Raw genomic sequence first — 19013 nt, forward strand, 5'->3', positions numbered from 1 at the left:
CAGTGGGTTCAAGTCTCACACTGTGGCTTTCGATGCTTTCCATCTACAGCAAAAAAAAGGAGTTGTGTATATTCCTTTTTATATAACAAAAAAAAATTAAATTCTTTTATGTACTAATTTTTTAATTTGCTTCAAATATCAAATTATAGGTGGCACCCAATAACTTGCTCTCGATGTGATTGTCTTGGAAGATACATACAAAATTGTGTGGAATAAGAGAAATATTCATTTTTCACAGTTACCGCATACATTCTCAACAAATAAAAATTTGTTTTTACTAAGAAGTATATTGTATCATTTGTAATATAATAATGACAACAAAGCAACCAGTGTAAGACCGAATAACGTAAAAATGCTGAAATAGTCTATATGCGACTTTCACTAATGGTTCCCCAAGTAGGCAATGAATAATCTTTAATTGACGTGATGTTATAACCAATAATATGACTACAGTAAAACCTTAGAAATTTCAAAAACTGTAGTTGAAAAGACATTCTAATACTTTAATTAAGTGTATTTAATTTACAGTTATGCTAATAATTTATTTCAATTTAATTTATTTGTATTTTTATATATAAGATTTATCAGTAAACTCCCACAACAATTACCAAAAGATTTTGAACATTATAATTTGAAGTTTCTTTAACATTTCGATTAATGGTTCTTTTAGTTGTATTTGCATATCCCAGAACTTGATTTCATTAATAAGGCGTTTAATTTGTCCTGTTAAATTATTGCAATTACCAATGTTTTTAATTTTATTTAATATTAATAGATGTAGAACAAAAATATATATATAGGACAAAACATCATTCAAATCAGAAAAAAAATACAAGTACATTTAAATCTATATTTTATGAAACTATTTGTTTATTTTAAGAGATTATTAAAAGTCAACTAAATTGTTTAAATGATATTTTAAATTTGTTGTTTCATCTTTTTTATAAAGAAACGAAAATACTTTAAATATTGTTAAATCGTTTAGGGAGAGTTTGATATATCCATGTTATCCGATTTTTCCACACTAACAGATTTCCGAGATTTAGAATCTGAACTAGGACGTGTAGTTTTTATTTCGGAGTCCTCTATTATCGCCTTCAATTTGCGATCGGGTGTACGTGAACGCCGTTTTGAAGATGAAGTCTTTGAAGTTGGTGGTGCTACATCTCTGCGACTAGAGCGAGAGCGTACAGATGAAGGAGAAATGGAAGTTCGACGTTTACTACGCGAACGCGAAGAACGTGATCGTTTTTCTTCTCTTGTTCTATGAGAACGTTTACGTTCACGAGATCTGGAACGCTTTCCACGGGAACGTGAGCGTCTAGTTCTTGAAGTACTTCTTCTATGTCTTGAACGTGATCTTTTGCTACGACGTTCGCGCGAACGTGTGCGTCGTTTAGAACGTGAACGTGATCGACTCTTACGACGAGAGCGTGACCGTTTATGTGATCGGGAACGCTTCCTCGATCGAGAACTGCGAGAGTGTGAACGAGAACGTCTTTTAGATTTACTGCGAGTGCGTTTACGTGTACGCGAACGGGAACGTCTTCGAGATCGAGAACGATGTGATCTGGAACGACTAGTACGACGCTCACGAGAGCGAGATCGTGAACGCGACCGACGTCGTTTATCTTTTGCCAACATTCCAATTACAGGGTCAATTGCAGCTGAAATCATATTTTGAGCTTCTTTTACAATTGTCATTGCCTCCTCAATTTCGGCTTGTGCGGCTTCATTTGATTTAGCTTCAGGTTTAACAATAGAATCTGTTGAATGATATACATTAAGATATCCACTTTTAAACTCATGACCTTGCATTTTTAACGCATGTATAATGCTTGGCTGTTCACAAAATTCTATCATACAGTAAGTTTTGTTATCTTTTTCAGCCCAGCGCGCATATTTAACTTCTCCTGCACGTTGAAAGCATTCCATTAAATCATCAAGGCGCCATTCGTTTTTAACATCACATACGATTATCGTACGACGAATCTCTTCTATTTTTCTACCATCATAAAAAGAAGGTAATGCAGGATATTCTGGTAAATTATTATCCACTAGTTTTGGATCATAAGTTTTTATTACCTAAATGTAGATTTATTTAAGTAGATTTATTATTGAGTAAATAATAATGAGTGATTCAAATATACCTGCTGAGGCGATTGGCCCTCAATCCTATTAACTACCTCCGGTGGTAGTTTCGAATCTGGTTTTTGTAAGCCCGGCACAATCGTACCATTCTTAGACATTTCCAGTGCGCGATATTCATCAGGTATAGCTAATACAGGTATAACAATAAGAGCCCGGTCAATAAAGACCGTATTTGTTAAATGTTGAGCCACCGGTACAGAATTACTATCTTCATATTTTACATAGCAAATTCTTGATTGAACGGGACAAGAAACATCACGTACTGTTGGATACAATCGAATTTCCTCAATTTTACCAATATTACCAAATAGCGTTTGCATTTGGTCTTTTGTCGCTTGAGGTGCAATATTGGTAATTTGGACAACGCGTGGTGAATTACCACCCGCCATTATAGACTTTCACTGTGCACAAGTTGTTGTTAAATTATTTTCTTTAAGTATGTTAATGAATACGTGCGTTGTTCAAAACATATTATATTGAACAATTTGGTTATTTAAACACCAATTTTAATTTGCAAAAATGTTATTGCAAACGCTGCTATATAGATTTTTCGGCAAAACGCACAATAAGGGATTTACCATTGAACAATAATTTTAGGACATATTTCGTTAAGTTTACATCGCTGCCAGATAAAATATTTGAACAAATGTTTCTTTTATGTGCCTTGTAATGGTAGTTGATCTCTGAGTAGTGATTAATATGTATTTAAACTTGAGTTTTAAAATAAACGTGTATTAACATAAATATGGGAATTTGTGTGAGTCAAAACATCATGAATTTAAATTATCACAATTTTACATGGTTAATTCTTATTAATACTAATTTTCAGTGTTACATATTTAAAATGAACTACATTTTTAAATTGAACTACTAACACAATCGACTCGACAAATGTTTAGCAATAAATATTATTTTTTATACAATTTTCATTTCGTATCTTATGAATATCGTCAGGATAGAGATGTGTCCAATATATCAATAACATTAATATTATTCATTGAAGTTGTTTTATCACTGATAAAACTCACGTTTTATACAAATTTAATAAACATAATTTAGTAACAAATATTTTCAATAAAATATTAAATAATAAAGTTTTATTTATAAAATTTATTATATTATATTTATTATTATATAAGCCAATGTTGAAAAGTTTACCGAAAAAAATTTTAATCGACATGCTCGTCGTATGCTGCTTGGATAATTTGCATTTTTTCCATATACATACATACTGTTTCTATTTATCAGTTTGTTACTTGATATAAATGCAAAACAAAATTGGATGAAATGTATGGAGTGATTTATAAATTAATATCATCCTTCTCCATCTCATTCTTTACCGAATACAGAGTTAATACAGAGTTAATGATTTGGTTTATTGACATTTTATTTCATGTGACAAATAAGTCAAATTTTGGTAATTGCCCTTTAAGGAAGTATATTTTTCAATGTTACATTCAACATTTTTGGTGTAATTTTAATTTATTTATTCTTAACTAAATTAAGATTAGTTAATCAACTTCATTAGCAACCTAAATCAAATAAACCGATTTAATGAAGGTAATGTGAATATAGTATTAAATTTGAATTCCCCAAATACGAGCTCAGGTGCTTTGGTAATTCGGAATAGTTTAGGATAATATCATTGAACAATTATGTTGGTTATTGAGTGTTGACTTATTAAGTTTGTTCTGAATATCTCTAATTTATATACCTACATTTGAATTTTTTGAATTTGTATATCATTTCAGATTAAATTTTGGTTCATATTCTATAAAACGTTTCATATGACATCTTTTACTAAGTTCGATCAGAGTACCATTAATTTATATAAATTTACTTTTGTGTATTTTATTCAAATAAAGTTATGATTCAAATTGTTGTTGTTTTGCGTACATTTCGTCTAGTATAGGCCAGCAACTTGCTGTTTTTTGCCATACTTGCGAGCCACTGAAAACGCATATTATATATCAAGGGTGCAATTAGACATAATTATATTGAAAATTTGTTTGAAAAATTAAAATACCAAGTTATTATATGTTTGTCTTTAATTATATTCAAATAAAGAAAAATAAAATATTTTATTTGAAAATCAATTTATCAATAGCCGTAATTTTTTCTTTCTGAGTTGTTTACTTTCGTAAGTTGCGAGTATTTTTTTTTTTTTGGTCTGAAAAAGAAAAAATTACGGCTATCATATGTATATGCAGTGTAGTAAAAGGTTAAATTTTTTCTAATTTTATTTGAATATAAATTATATGATTTTTCAACACTTAACCATTCGTCAAATATATTTGCTCTTATTGTCCATCATTCTCTTCAGTACCTTGGTAAATGCTTTTTGTGTCTGGTTGTAGGTACTGATGGTTTTTTGAAAGTTTATTGTTTTAAATTTAATGTGATAGATAAAATATAAAATTATTTGTGCAAAAAATAAATTGAAAAATGTTTTAAAAAATTTTGATCAAATATAAAAATATATAAAATAACTTTGAAATAAGTGAAAATGTTGGCTGTGTATTTGAAAAAGAAATCAGCAGCAACAAAAACAAAAACTACCACAAAAGCAATAATAACAAGAAAAGAAAACAGCATACAAGCAAAGCTAATAAAAGCACTAATTTTTCCTAAGTAATCAAAGAAAAAAATGTAAGAAATAATATGCAAAATTTAATGTGGCTATTTAAGAAAATATTAATTAAATTAGAAAATACGCAATTGGAAAAATTTGTAACTGGGTGCTACTGCTAGTCAGCAGAAGTCATTTACTCACCACCCCCTCCCTTTAATCTTTAAACGTCCTTGGCAGATAACACTTTTTTCCCATCTTCTTAATACAAACGTCACACATAAATATAATTATAAAGGTGGAAACTATGACGACTTCTGAAAATGTTGGAAATCGTTTGACTAAATTAATACTTAACGAACAGAATCATCTAACAGTAGCAGCAACAGCAACAGCAACATCAGCAGCATCAACGACAGCCCTAACGACACCACCAGCAGACATGCAAACACTTCAAACGCAGTCACAAACAACACAGCAGCAGCAACAACAACAACACAATAATGTCATTGTTATAAGAAAATTGAATAATGCTGGTGGTGAAACTTTAAAAAATGGTACTGCGTCTATTGTAACATCTCCCACATCACCCGGTGATATGTCAAACAATGAGCTGAAAGCATTAAAACGAGAATCCGATCCACAGTTTTCTAGATTTGCTGACTATTTTGTTATATGTGGTTTAGATTTGGATACTGGATTGGAACCTGACCGTTTTGCTGGTAATTATTATACATGTTTTATTACTCGTATAATTATTATTAAAATTTAAATTTCCTTCAAAAATTATAATTGAAGGTGATAATTTACATTGCTCCCCCTTGGATCGTGCCTACAAAAGTAAACCTTTGGCTCATTATCCAGAAAATGTTTCTTGGAACCCATTTGATGCACATGGTATCTGCATGGTATGTGTATTCTCTACTCAATGCTTATATTGTAGATATATTTTAATACATACAATCAATGTTTATCGTATATACAAATTATTTTATGAATAAGTCGCTTTGTGTTCAATATTGCAGTCTGCCAATTGAACTTAATTAAAGTTGAATATGATTGTAATGGAAAGTAAAGTAAATATATGAAGAGATATAAATAAAATAAATACAAAATTTATGCATGACTGCAGATCAAAATTAAATATCTACACGATGAGTAAAATGGTGATAGCAGGCTTAAGTAGTTTATAAAATAAAAATATTAATTTTACAGATCATATATACTTGCACATATGTTTATGTGGAAATGTTTCTAATGATCTTGAAAAGTTTTGTATTTCTTTGCTATATTTTATTAATGCAGTGATGTATTATATATCAGATGTATGCATAAGTTTTTTTCGGTTTTGTTTTGGTAAAGAAAATACGTTATTTCCAAAGGAAATTTTTTTGGTATTCAAAATACTAGCCATCTGCGTCTATACATTTATTCATCCTTCAGATAATTTATGTATACCATCCCAGAAAACTGGATGTTTTTTGCGGCAAATCATTTGTTGCTCAAGTGCTGCTCTACGAGCGCGTGTCTCATTGATCAGATCAGTACTGGACTGGAAGTAAAACGGAAAAAATTTATGCATATCTTATGCATATATATATTAAATCTTTGCGAACAGTATAAAAAAAACTGTCATATGAGTTTTTTTATTTCTTGTGTCAATTAATATGCCGTTTGTATATCATGATATACTGAAAGTCCTTGTATTATATATATGTATATTTTATATGAATGGTGATTTTTTGATTGAAATACTAAAACACCTTGTAATATACATACAATAAAACTTTCATAACTCGAACTTCTATAACTCGAATTTTCTATAACTCGAACAAAATAGGGTGTAACAGGATTTAGAGAGCAAATTACATACAATTACAAAAAAATTCTTTTAGTTTAAGAAAAGTCTCCATAAGTCGACTTTTTTTATTTTCTTTACAAAATGGTACTTCGAGTTTTGGAAGTTTGACTGTATTTATTATATATAAATGGTGATACTTTGATTGAAGAAACTCCCACAAGAAAAGAAAACATAAGTTTTGTAGCAAGAAATACGTCACCTATGGGAATAATATTTTAGTACCCATATGTGCTGATGTACCAAAACATCTTGTAATATATAAATATATATTAGATAAGTGTTTGTTCTGATTCTTTGGTTCAAGAAACTCATGAGTTTTTTATGTCTTTTACCAAGAAATCATATGCCACCTATATTTATGTGATAATTTACCAAAACAACTTCTAATATATATATATATATATATATATATAGAAACATATAAAAGATTATATATAGAAACAATGTTTACTTAATTGGCGATTGCTTGTGTGTATAGTATTTTTTTTAATACGCCTTTTATTAATGTTCGTTTAACAAACAATAAACAAAACATAACTTTCTCCTATTTTATTTTAAGGCAAAAAATTATTCGCTTATATAGTAAATCTTCTCTTCAACAAAAAATTTCTCTTTATTAAATATAATTAGTTGATAATCAGAGTTTAATAAATAATAAAAAAAATTTTAAAAGTTTATTATAATCTCTTTTTATGAACTAAGAAATACATTTAAAATTTTTATTATTATCTTTTAAATTAATTTGTTATCAGTTGTTGAGTAAAATATAAATTATTTAATGATTGACATAATAATCTTTTTTATTAAGAAACAAAAACGTCAGTCGTTATCAATTATTAGAAATTTAAGCTTCTGTGATTTAACACCGTTCGAAACTATCAATATATATGATTACATATACAGTTTTCATACGTTAATTAGCTTTAGTCAATTAGATTTTTCCAAACGTTTATATTAAGTAATGAAAACCACTAACCATTAATAATGTTAATATCTTTAATGCATTATTTTTATCTATACCATTAGTTATCTTTACCGCAAGGGTTGCGTTTTCGAACTCAAAAGCACAACATAACGCCAAAGTTTCATTCTTTTGCCACAACTCGAGAGGATGGAAAACGTTGCTATGGATTTAGCTTGGTGTTTTATGAGGAAATACGCAATAGAAACATTTGTAGTGCTATGCATACGTTGCAGGTAAAACAAATTTTAACATTTAATAATTTTTCTAAGTTTTCTAATTTTGAATTAAAAATAATATATAATTATTATTTTAGTCTATGTTTATAACTGAACTCTCTAGTGGTCAACAAAATCATTCATTAGGAAGAATAAAGGAAACCTCTGTGAGCAGATCATTGCCTCGTCATTTTAAGGTTGCAGGTCAAGCACCACAATCCGCACAAAGTTATTATGATATAACCAAGGATAAACTCTACGTTGCCAAAAGTATCTCTTTAATATGTCAGATTCCTTATGCTTTTGCAGCTGAAATGTTTTTAACAAATTTGTACAAGTAAATATATATATATATTATATATATATAACTGTGAATTAGTAGAATAAACTAAATTTTTATTTTATAGATGTCTTCCGCGTCAACCCGGAGCTGGTATTAGTCTCGAATCATATGTTTATAATATACTCTATGAAGTGATGCTACCTCAACCTGGTAAATCAATAAGAATTTATTTGCCACCAATCGAACCACATTTAGCTGGTCTAGCACTTACATTACAACGTCCAGAATTGAGTGTTGAGTTGCCACTTCTTGATTTTCCTTTACGTTTATTATTCACCTATTTAGGTGTTGAATGCGTTATACAATTACTAACGTGCGTATTGTTAGAAAATCAAGTGTTATTACGTTCTACCGGTAAACTATTATATATATATATAATTTTTGTATCCTATATTAATATATAAATATTTTTTCTCTAAAGATTATCAAAAACTAATGATTGTTGGTGAATGTATTACATCTATATTATTTCCGTTCGTTTGGCCGCATGTATATGCACCCATCTTGCCAGCAGCATTGCATCATTTTTTAGATGCTCCAGTTCCTTTTGTTATGGGTCTACATGCTGAATGCGAAGCCGCCAATAAAATTGGCACAGAAGCAACACTATGTTTTGTTGATATAGACAAAAAAATTATACAACTGCCAGAAGAGCTTCCTGTATTTCCCCATAAAACTGATTTCATGGCGGAAGTAATATCTATTTTAGATAAATTCGATATAGAACGTGATCGTTCTCATGAACCAATACTCAAAAATGGTTACGCTTCACGTGATCATGATGTCATGATATCTAGTTGTACCTTGCCAACCGGTCTACAAGCTACACGCCGCAGCAGGGAACGTTTTAATCAATTACAAGAAACTGTCTATACATTAGGCAATAATAATGGTACGAATCATGTTAATCTCGAATATCAACCACTCATTGCGCATCCTTCAAAAATTGATCATGTACCACGAATTGCAGATTTTTTACGCCGTAAAGGAGGCATGCGCACACAATCTCCAAGTGCTGTTACGTCTTTTGGTGATACAAGCACTGATATAGTTGATGCCACAATGTCACCTACGAAAGCTGCTGCTTTAGGCCAAAAGACGAAAGTGACACCAACAATAATTACCAATGAAGAGCAATATTATCAAGATTTACGCATTAATAATTCTTTGCGTGAAATATTCCTTAATCGCTTTGTTCATATGTTTTACTCATATGAATTTTTTGTAATATATCCTAATCAAGATAAAGAAGAATGGCTGTCGAATCGTGAATCTCTACAAAATTTTGATAAAAATTCATTTTTATCAGATCAACCTGAACATCATCGTGCATTTTTGTCACGATTTTTAGAATCTCAAATGTTTGCAACACTAATAGATAATAAAATATTGTCTGTTTGGGAGAAGGAACCAGAAGCTAATTTAAGACTATTTGATCAACGAGTTAAATTATTAAGGTAAATATATAAAACTAATGTATATTAGCAAATATTTAAGTTAATGGATAATATATCTGTATATATATTATATTTTTAAATACACATTTTATTATAAAACGGCCCGAAGTATAAACTTTATATAAGTTTATATAAGTTCTAGATCAATATACTGATTTAAAGGCGATAAAATAAGATTGACACATTTTTGTGTATTACATTTAATACGTACGGATACTTTCTACAATGTAGTTGTTTTTAATTTTGTTACACGACTATTGTCACTATTTTTAACATTTCTTTAATCTATTTAGTGTGGTATTTATTTGAATTAAATTGTGTATATCGGTATAGTTGGGTTTATATTTAATGTTTATATACTGAAATTCTAATACATATAACTTTATTCATTTTGTTTTAGAAACTGTTTTTGTTTCAAAGTATATAACTCGGTATTTCTCTAAAACTCAGTTCAATCGATAAAACTAAAAATTTACAATATTATTAAATTTAAACTCAACATCTAGCTTAGACTTTTGCAAATTAACTTAGTATTTGGATTATATATGCAAATATGCACCTTACATATATTAAGTATTTTTTTTAAAAAATTAATATAACATTAGGATATAAGTTGTACTATATTATATGTAAATAATATATTACTTACTTTCATATTGCAGAAAACGTCACGGTGAAAATATGATTTGTGCAACCAGTTATGAACCATGTGTGATGAGTCAGGAAGCGCAGCAAGTATTTGAGAAACGTTTAAGTTGTGTCGACATTGAAGTGACGCCACCAAGCGAAATACTTTCAAATCGTGCAGCATATTTTCGAAGTTTTCCTATATTAGAAAAATCTGTTTTAAATCAGGAATGTGCATCGAGGTAGTTCACACAATAATAATAAAAACTTAAATTTATTGTAATCGATTTAGTCTCGTTTTTCGGAATGCTATTTTACATATATATATATACATATCACAAATGAAACTATTGTATAGTATTTATTATTTATTAATATTATTTGTAAAACACAAAAGATTGTTTTTTATTAAAAGTGTCTTCCGATATTATAAGTTTGTTTTTCTTTTTAATTGATATTATTGTTAATAAAATATATTTTAATGTTAATGCAGTTTGTTTAGTTTTCATTTCTTAGGGTAGATAATAATTACATTACATTCATACCAAATGAATTAATAACTATAATTTGTTCACTATTATAATTAATTTAATGGAATTTTTTTTAGTATGGAGTAACTATAATTATTTAGGTTGAATTTGTTACAGCTCATATTTTGCTTTTACAATTATCAAATGTATCACTTAAAACACACATTACATATTACAAACTTTTAAATGTTACGTATTAATATTTTCTTTTACATATGGCCCGATTTGTTCTCTATATAACTAAACAAATTTGCAGGGGAAACAGCTTGAGACGCGTTAAAAACGGTAACAAATGGCGTGCCAAAGAAATCTGTTTAGATCCCAAAACTACAAATTCCGTTAATCGTCTGTCAGCCAATTTATCTACCACCGAAGTGAGTCCAGCTTTAATAGCACAAGCTAATTGGACGTTTGTTGAACGTTTACTTAAGGTGCGGTAATACACAAAATAATGATTTACATTTATACAACATTTATAATTAATAATATAACATTAGGATATTAAATCAAAAACGAAGCGAATGTTATTGGAAAAAATGGGTACAGAAGCTGTAGCACTTGGTCTCAAGGGTGATGGTATCGAAGAAAACACATTGATTGCATCATTGTGCGATTTGTTAGAAAAAATTTGGTCTCATGGATTACAAACAAAGCAAGGAAAATCCGCTCTGTGGTCACATTTGCAATCATATTTAGAATTGCAGGAATCGCGCATAAATAATACATCTACTACCTCAAATAGTACATCACCAAAAACATCTGGAAGTGGTAATAAAATTGGTACTGGAAGTTATGCAGCAACTACACCAGGTATAAAATTTATTTAAAAAATCAAAAATAAAAATATAATAATAGATTTGTAAAAATTAATTAATGAAAATTACTAACAATTCTCTAAAAAATAATAAAATATAAAGGTAATAATAAAAAAGCATACTACTTTATAATTATTATTAAAAAATGAATATTAAAGTAAAAAAAAAACATCTAATTTTATTACGAAATTATATTTTATTATTTTAATATTAAGCGCTTGCTTGGAATGTTATGCGTAAACGTATGGATTGTAAGTTAATGCAGACAAATAAAGAAATTTGGAATAAAGAAATCTAATCATGTTTTCTTTTATAGATTTATCAACATTCCAAACTGATATTGAAAACTCTCCTCCAAGTCCAAACCGTAGTCGTTCGCGTGATCGCAACAAATTTGTAGGGCTTGAACAATTGTGTCCACTTCCCGAGTCGTTAGAATTTGATGTTAAGTATGTTTAATAACGTACAATAAACTGAAAACTAAATATATATTTCCAATTTATTATATAAATATAACTTTCTTTTCAGAAATGTTTTAGCTATGGCTGATATTAAAACACATATTGGTTATACTCGTGCTTGGGTACGTCTGTCACTAGAAAAGAAATTGCTTTCACGACATTTTCGAACATTGTTGTCTGATGAATCGTTATTGCGCTCATTATACAAGAGATCTGCATTTTTACGTTGTGAAGAGGAGAAAGAGCAGTTTTTATATCATTTGTTAACGTTAAATACAGTGGATTATTTTTCTTTTACTAATACGTATCCTTCAACAAGTAAGTAGAAATTTTGTAGATTTCTTAATAACTTTAGAAAAAAATAAACTTTTTTTGCTATATACAGAGTTACCTTATCGCGTTGTAATATTTCCATCTCGTAAGCATGGTGTGTACCACACTTCCAGCAATGTTTGGATTATCGTGTCTGGCACCATGAATGAAACACAACGTGTACCAGTCCCTAAAGGTTCTTTAGAATTTATATTTCACGTGAGTAATAAAATAAAAAATTATATATCTTGATAAAATTGTATAATTATATTTTTCCTGTTTAGTATAAAAATTTAGGTCTCTTAACAACAATGCGTATCGGACACGATAATTCAGGAGCTTCATCTAAGTGGCTAGTGGAACATATAGTTATGCGAAATGAAGTAACTGGTCATACATATAAGTATGAAAAATGTTTATATAACTATAGGCACATGTATTCTATGTAAGTAACATTATACATATTATCTTTAGATTTCCTTGTGGTCGTTGGTTAGGAAAAGGCGTTGATGATGATTCCACAGAACGTTTACTTGTAGGACAACGAGCATCAACAAATGCTAAAAATTCTGAACTTGTACAAGCTAATCATACACCACCACGTACTCGTAGTCCAAGTGTACAGCGTCCAGAAATGATACCACCATCTGAAATCCAACATCAGTTAGGAAACTGTGTGAATGTCATAGTAAAGTGGCATTATAAACCAAGTCGTACTCGTGATGTTGGTACATTGACTAATTTATTGTGCGGTGATAATGGGTTGGTAAAGTGTATGGAACAAGTATTCACATGTGGCTATCGTTCAACCAGATTTTTCAGTAAAAATTTATATATTTGGGATTATTTCAGTAAGACATAAAGTTCAATATATTTGATTTTAATTATAATTCATTTTCTTATACTACAGCAAAAATTAAAGAACAATTTGAACAATATTTGCAATATGAACAACAACAACAAATTGACGATTCCGGTTCCAGTATGGACTCATCCTTTAGTGAAAATGGTATTAATAGCATGCAACGCAGAGAATTGGCAGCTATTTGGCGCTATTATATACATCTCATGGATGAAATAAATACTGCCGGAAGTACACTTGGAAAGGATGGAAAATTTCAATTGCTTATATGTCTAAGTTTGAGGTATTAATATATAATTAAATAATGTCAATTAAAAATGAAATTATTTGTTAGTGTTTGCGTAAAGGAACATTTATAATTTAGAGAGGTTTCGAACAGAAAAGTGAATGGTAACAGCATTTCATTTATTTTTAATTGAGTTTTTGGCTGACCGTAAAGCTTTTTCGAATATTACCAAATTACCCATTAGCAGTGGTCTTGAAATTATTTCTTTAATGTAGTTGTTTGCAAATAATGCAGTTACAAAAATAAGTATTTACAAATAATTAAATATAAGAAATGATTCCAAGATCACTGATAGTGAATATTTGGCAATACTCGAAACAGCTGAAAGTTCAGCCAAAAATTTAATTAATAAAAATAAATAAATATTTTGTTGCTACAGTTCACTACTCTTCGAAATCTCTCTAATAAATACAATAGTTTCTATTAAGTAAAATAGTCTCTATCGTTATTACTAACGTTAGAATCAAATTTAATTTATAACTAATTACTTTTTATAATTTTTCAGTTAATATTAAACTTTTATTTTTATTATGCACCTTTATTTGTGTAAGAAAAATTGTTTAATTAATATAAAAATTTAATAATTTTATTTTTGTCTTATAGAGACCACTTACTAACACGTATGATAAAACCAATGGCTATGACAAAAGTAACACAAGAAATGTATGAGGAGGAAAGCTTTATGAGGCGTAAAAATTTATTAACATTTCTTATACAAATTTTGGAACCTTTGGATGATTGCCACATAATACTTGAAAATTCAATAACTCAAGGAATTCCATCACAATGTTAATTTAAAAAAATATATATATATTAGTAACGAATTTTAATGTAATCTTAATTATTCATAATCGTTGTTCTCTATAATTTATTAAGCAATTTCATCTTGCCCTTAATTCTTACCAATTTTTAACTATATGAAGATTTATTTTTAATTAATTGTGTGAACAATTTCCAGTAATTTTACCAAAGTTCAAAGAAATTATGAATTTTATTTTTTAATTCCATTTATAAATTTAAATGTATTTATTTTTTTTATCAAATTGAAATTATATGTGCAATTATATAAAGCAAAGATATTACATTTTAAAATTATTATATTCTATACAACAAAAAAGAAAAAAACAAATATTTATATATATATATAAAAAGATTTTATTTTTTATTTTAAATATAAGATGAATTTAGTTTGTGTTTGTTTTAAACAAACTTTTAAATGGTAGCTTTTTTTTATAAACCAAAGATATTTTTCCTTTAGTTGTAACTATAGACTTTTGAATGAGATTATTTATTATTATACATCAATCTATGCACATCACTTATTTTAAGTTATTTCTGCAAAATTTCTTACTTATATTATAATAATTAATTTAATGAAATGTTTGGTTTTTATGGATTTTTGTGAAATTTATTTTAAGTAAATGAATGTGGTTTGATAGCATGTCTTAGTATAAGTAAAAAGTGTTCAAAGAAATAAAAACTATACTTCATGTTTTAAAATCAATAACTATTGTTACTTTAAAATATTAATTTTAAACTTAATTATTATAGTTTTTGTTGTTCCCATATATAATTGGTTTCACCAATCCGTGTAATAGCTATGAGGCAGATCAAAATTGAAACGGCAATAATAACATATTATTTGGAATTATTAGTAACTTAAAAGTAAAACTATAACTAAAAAGTACATGATTAGCGTGATGATCAGTGAAGGTTTTTTTTTTTGATGACTACTAGATATAAAGTAATCTAACAGAAGATTTATTGACTGTTATTTGTATTTATGAGTAATATCTTCATGGTGTATCATAATGAGAATATTGGATTTCCTTTTAGGGAAAGTAGCCAAATTGCATATAGATGACTGCATATCGTTGAATCTTCCCATCTTTAGGAATCCCCTTTCTTGAGGATTTTAATCAATACAACATCTAACAGTAAATAGCATTCTAAACTTCGCCAAAGGTTCTAAGTCGTTTCAAACCCTGTGTTTCTTCTATATACGGCAACACAATGGTCAAATAGGCATAAGTGGGTTCGTCGGTATAACCTAACTTAATCTAACCTAATTGTATTTATGTTTTTCATTAGTATAGTTTAGAAAATATCAATCGACATCTAAAATTTCATTTGAATCAATCTTTGGAAAAATTTAGTATATTACAACTTACAAATCTGCATCATATAAGCTGCAAATCTAACCTGTTATATTCGCTATATAACAAGTTATATGGTTATATTTTGCAAATCTAAAATTTTGGATTGAGTAAACTCTACGTTTTTTAAATATGTGCTATTCTGCTTTCAGTTCGATTTACCATAAAATCGAAAGGTTATTATTATTATAATAGTTCATTTCACACCCAAATAGGTTCATTCGAAGTGCAAACGAATTTATTTAATATACAAACCAAACCAATTATATGTAGAGTACAAAATTTAAATTCAAGCTTATATTTTAATTCTATAAAATCTAGTGTATTTTAAGACTCGAATGCGTTAATAATTACATTGCGTTTATCACAATTTATATAATACAAGTTTCAGATACCATAATATGTTTAGATATTATTATCTTCCCTTTTAGTATGGATTTTATATAAAAAAATGTAAGTTTAAACTGCGTATTTGGTGAGTTAATTGCGATAATGTAAACATACTGCATATAATGTGCATAATTAATAGTTAATAAAGGCATGCAATTTTCCGGGTATCTCATATATACTTATTCTATTAAGAATATCAATCTGGATAGACGATACTCTTGAATAATAGGTTTTAGAATTGCATATTTTTATGTTAAAGTAAAAGTAGTTACGACATCAGGCGTTAACTAATAAATAAAATTCTTGAGTTTATTACACAAACGATGGTTAATAACATTTTAAAACAGTATATTATGTCAATTGTGCGATATATAAATAATAAAAATAAATAAAATCTTACAAAATACTTTACAAACATCAAATACGATATTTGTGTACGATATATTAAAGAAAATATGTACATGGTGCATTATTATGTTAAGATTACACAGTAGTACACTTTTTATAAAAGTTTTATTTTGCTATACAGCAACCCTGTTTTATGTTTTGGTACAAAATCGATTTTAAGTGATTTTAGTTAGTTTTTATTTGCAAATGGGTGCGTAGTGTGTGTTTTGTTATTCGGTTTAAATTGGTTTTGATCTATTACAAGTGATTGAAAATATTGAGATGCTCTTTAATACTAAACAAAAGCATTGACAATTGTTAAAAAGGATCATATTCTTTTAAATAAACATACCATATTGTAATCATTATATAAAAGGTCAGTGTCATTTATAAATTAATATACCTATAACTTTCAAAAGTTTTATAAAATGGAAATTATATAGCACTCATAAGTAAAATACTGTATTAGATAATTCCTAAGGTTAAGAATATAATGATGTAAAAACATTTACTTGGGAGATGTGTTTTTTCTTTTGTGCTTTAGTTTTTGCTGATGAAATAATCTGATACGTTTCTTTCGCTTAATCTGTTATAAAACTTTTAATTACAGATTTTTATCAGCAAAAAATCTTATTAGCGTGCAATTTTATGCCATGTGTCTCCATATGACATAAAATGTTGAATTTTTTTTTTATATTAGTAATACTGGTCCATTTATATATTAGCATTAGTTTTGAATACAATTTTCCAAGTTTCAATTTCCCAAAAATAGAGAATTCTTGTTGATAAAATAAAACTTCGATATTTGCAAATTTTTTTTAAAATTAATCATAAAAAAATTTTTTATATAACATGAAAAATATAATTATAAGTTAATTTAGAAATGTTCATTGCAAATAAATTTTATTGCATTTCTTTAAAAATTAATTTTAATTCCTTTCCAAATTTAAATAAAGTAAACATATTCGTTCAATAACAGTACATATTGCCCGTATTTTTTTTGCTTTGTGTTTTTTTGTTATGAAAATAGTTAACTTTTCAATTGCTTTAAAAAAATTATATTATTTTCATACTACAATTTAATTACAAATTTTTTGTCTTATTTTCAGTATTTAATAATATCAGTATTTATAACTATGACTTACATAAATTACATATATTGTTAAGTTTTTCTTGATATCTGTTATACATCGATGTAAAAATGCAGGTAAAGGTTTATTAAGCTATTAATATGGTAAAAAATGGTATTAATACATTAAATACCATAATACTATTAAAAATGGTATTTAATACATTATTGCATCATTCATTGTTTATTTGTTGTGTCCAAGCATATAAAAAATAAGACCAGGTGCAAAAAGGATGCCAATTATTAGTAAATAACTTAGTATGACAAGGGCATATATTTTTGCTTTATGGGGTAAAAAATCCGGCAAATCATCTGTTAGTGATTTTGTTGTGGGCATCCAAAATAAATAGTTAATTCAAAGAGAAGAAAAGGGAAGAGGATCAGCTATAAAAATGATCGTTCTTACACCCTTAAAAAACTGCACAAATTATTTTAAACAGTAAAAATTGAGTCGGTATGAGAACTGTCCGACACAGATTGCCGTGGTCGACTTAATCAATCGTCGTTCTCCCAGGAAGTCACTTTTAATTACAAATATGAGTCAATAAGTTATGGAGGTGGCAAAACAACATTGTAATTGGACTTTAAATGATTGGAAATAAGTATACCCTAGAATGTGAGTTTAAATTCAATACGTTTGAATGAAATTAGAGTGTGAGAAAGAAAAATTAAAGAAATGTCACACCGACTAGTCTATTAAAGTAATTGTTGGATGAACTGGTAGTCCAACGCTTTGGGGTTGTTTTTCATACTATGAAATTGTACATCTGGCATTAATTAGTATGATTCCTACTACTCAGAAGTTTGATCCTTTCAACTGAAAAACACTTTTTACAGATGTACGACTTCAAAATGCTTATGTGGCATTTGTTAAATGTTGCATGTCAAATTAATAACTACAACTATAATATTTGTTAAATGTTGCATGTCAGATTAATAACTTTCTACATATTAAAATAATTTTTATATGATTTTGTTTACAAATAAAAATTGTTTATTTAAAAAATGACCTTTCGTTATTAATGTAACCCGCAGGGATCTAAAATGCAGTTCTATTTGTATAGTTCCTTTGTGTGTGGCGAACGGCACTTCGTCGTCGAAATCAATGAAAGGCTCTATGACGTAAACCCGGCCGTTCGTTTGTCAATAGATTCACGTACCAAATATCAGCTCTACACTCAATTAAAAAGAGATATAGCTAAAGTACTGATAACAAAGGTAAAGCCTTTAACATTGCCTGGATTGGATCCAGTCATCATAAAAATGTGGTATGACGAAACTCCAAAGCAATCTTAAACTTTAAACCTAAAAGAGTTCCTACATAAGTGTTAGTTTAAGACTATTTTTAATAACAAATATTTGTATTTACTTAAGATATTAGTCTTTTTTCTCGAGATTATATTAACAAGACTAAATTAAGATATAAGTTCTAAAATCTTAATGCTTTGATCTATCGTTAATAATAATGGTTGGTTGTTGTGTAAACAAACCTTCCTCT

At 28.1% G+C, this 19013-nt stretch overlaps 2 protein-coding genes across 4 annotated transcripts; one reads left to right on the forward strand and one right to left on the reverse strand.

Moving 5' to 3' along the window:
• Nucleotides 1-903: 903 nt before the first annotated feature.
• Nucleotides 904-2789, reverse strand: LOC119668977 (probable splicing factor, arginine/serine-rich 7). The gene is made up of 2 exons (XM_038078690.1): nucleotides 2151-2789; nucleotides 904-2085 (listed from the first exon to the last, which is right to left on the reverse strand). The coding sequence occupies exons 1-2, from the start codon at nucleotides 2538-2540 to the stop codon at nucleotides 982-984; spliced, it is 1494 nt and encodes a 497-aa protein (XP_037934618.1). The 5' UTR covers nucleotides 2541-2789; the 3' UTR covers nucleotides 904-981.
• Nucleotides 2790-4619: 1830 nt separating this feature from the next.
• LOC119675979 (DENN domain-containing protein 5B) lies at nucleotides 4620-14385 on the forward strand. Of its 3 annotated transcripts, XM_038087351.1 has the most exons (19): nucleotides 4620-4800; nucleotides 4859-5442; nucleotides 5519-5628; nucleotides 7608-7778; nucleotides 7859-8097; nucleotides 8168-8457; nucleotides 8525-8995; nucleotides 9074-9560; nucleotides 10223-10429; nucleotides 10974-11148; nucleotides 11215-11527; nucleotides 11748-11783; nucleotides 11849-11981; nucleotides 12061-12311; nucleotides 12379-12524; nucleotides 12590-12708; nucleotides 12780-13156; nucleotides 13216-13450; nucleotides 14057-14385. In XM_038087351.1, the coding sequence occupies exons 2-19, from the start codon at nucleotides 5028-5030 to the stop codon at nucleotides 14244-14246; spliced, it is 4365 nt and encodes a 1454-aa protein (XP_037943279.1). In that variant the 5' UTR covers nucleotides 4620-4800; nucleotides 4859-5027; the 3' UTR covers nucleotides 14247-14385. The 3 variants fall into 3 exon arrangements, with proteins under 3 accessions (XP_037943279.1, XP_037943150.1, XP_037943215.1); XM_038087222.1 differs by having other exon boundaries at nucleotides 8525-9560; nucleotides 14057-14383; XM_038087287.1 differs by lacking the exon at nucleotides 11748-11783 and having other exon boundaries at nucleotides 8525-9560; nucleotides 14057-14382.
• Nucleotides 14386-19013: the final 4628 nt, after the last annotated feature.

The sequence above is a fragment of the Teleopsis dalmanni genome, chromosome 1, assembly GCF_002237135.1.
Source record: "Teleopsis dalmanni isolate 2A chromosome 1, ASM223713v2, whole genome shotgun sequence".
NCBI lineage: Eukaryota > Metazoa > Arthropoda > Insecta > Diptera > Diopsidae > Teleopsis > Teleopsis dalmanni.

What these genes read in the sequence shown, in the direction of transcription:
- LOC119668977 (XM_038078690.1), bottom strand. Translation starts at nt 2,540, where the DNA reads ATGGCGGGTGGTAATTCACCACGCGTTGTCCAAATTACCAATATTGCA. An exon ending in AGGGCCAATCGCCTCAGCAG is followed by an intron (nt 2,086 to 2,150) that starts GTATATTTGAAT and finishes ATCTACATTTAG; the next exon opens with GTAATAAAAACTTATGATCC.
- LOC119675979 (XM_038087222.1), top strand. Translation starts at nt 5,028, where the DNA reads ATGACGACTTCTGAAAATGTTGGAAATCGTTTGACTAAATTAATACTT. An exon ending in GTGCTATGCATACGTTGCAG is followed by an intron (nt 7,779 to 7,858) that starts GTAAAACAAATT and finishes TTATTATTTTAG; the next exon opens with TCTATGTTTATAACTGAACT. An exon ending in TTTTTAACAAATTTGTACAA is followed by an intron (nt 8,098 to 8,167) that starts GTAAATATATAT and finishes TTTATTTTATAG; the next exon opens with ATGTCTTCCGCGTCAACCCG.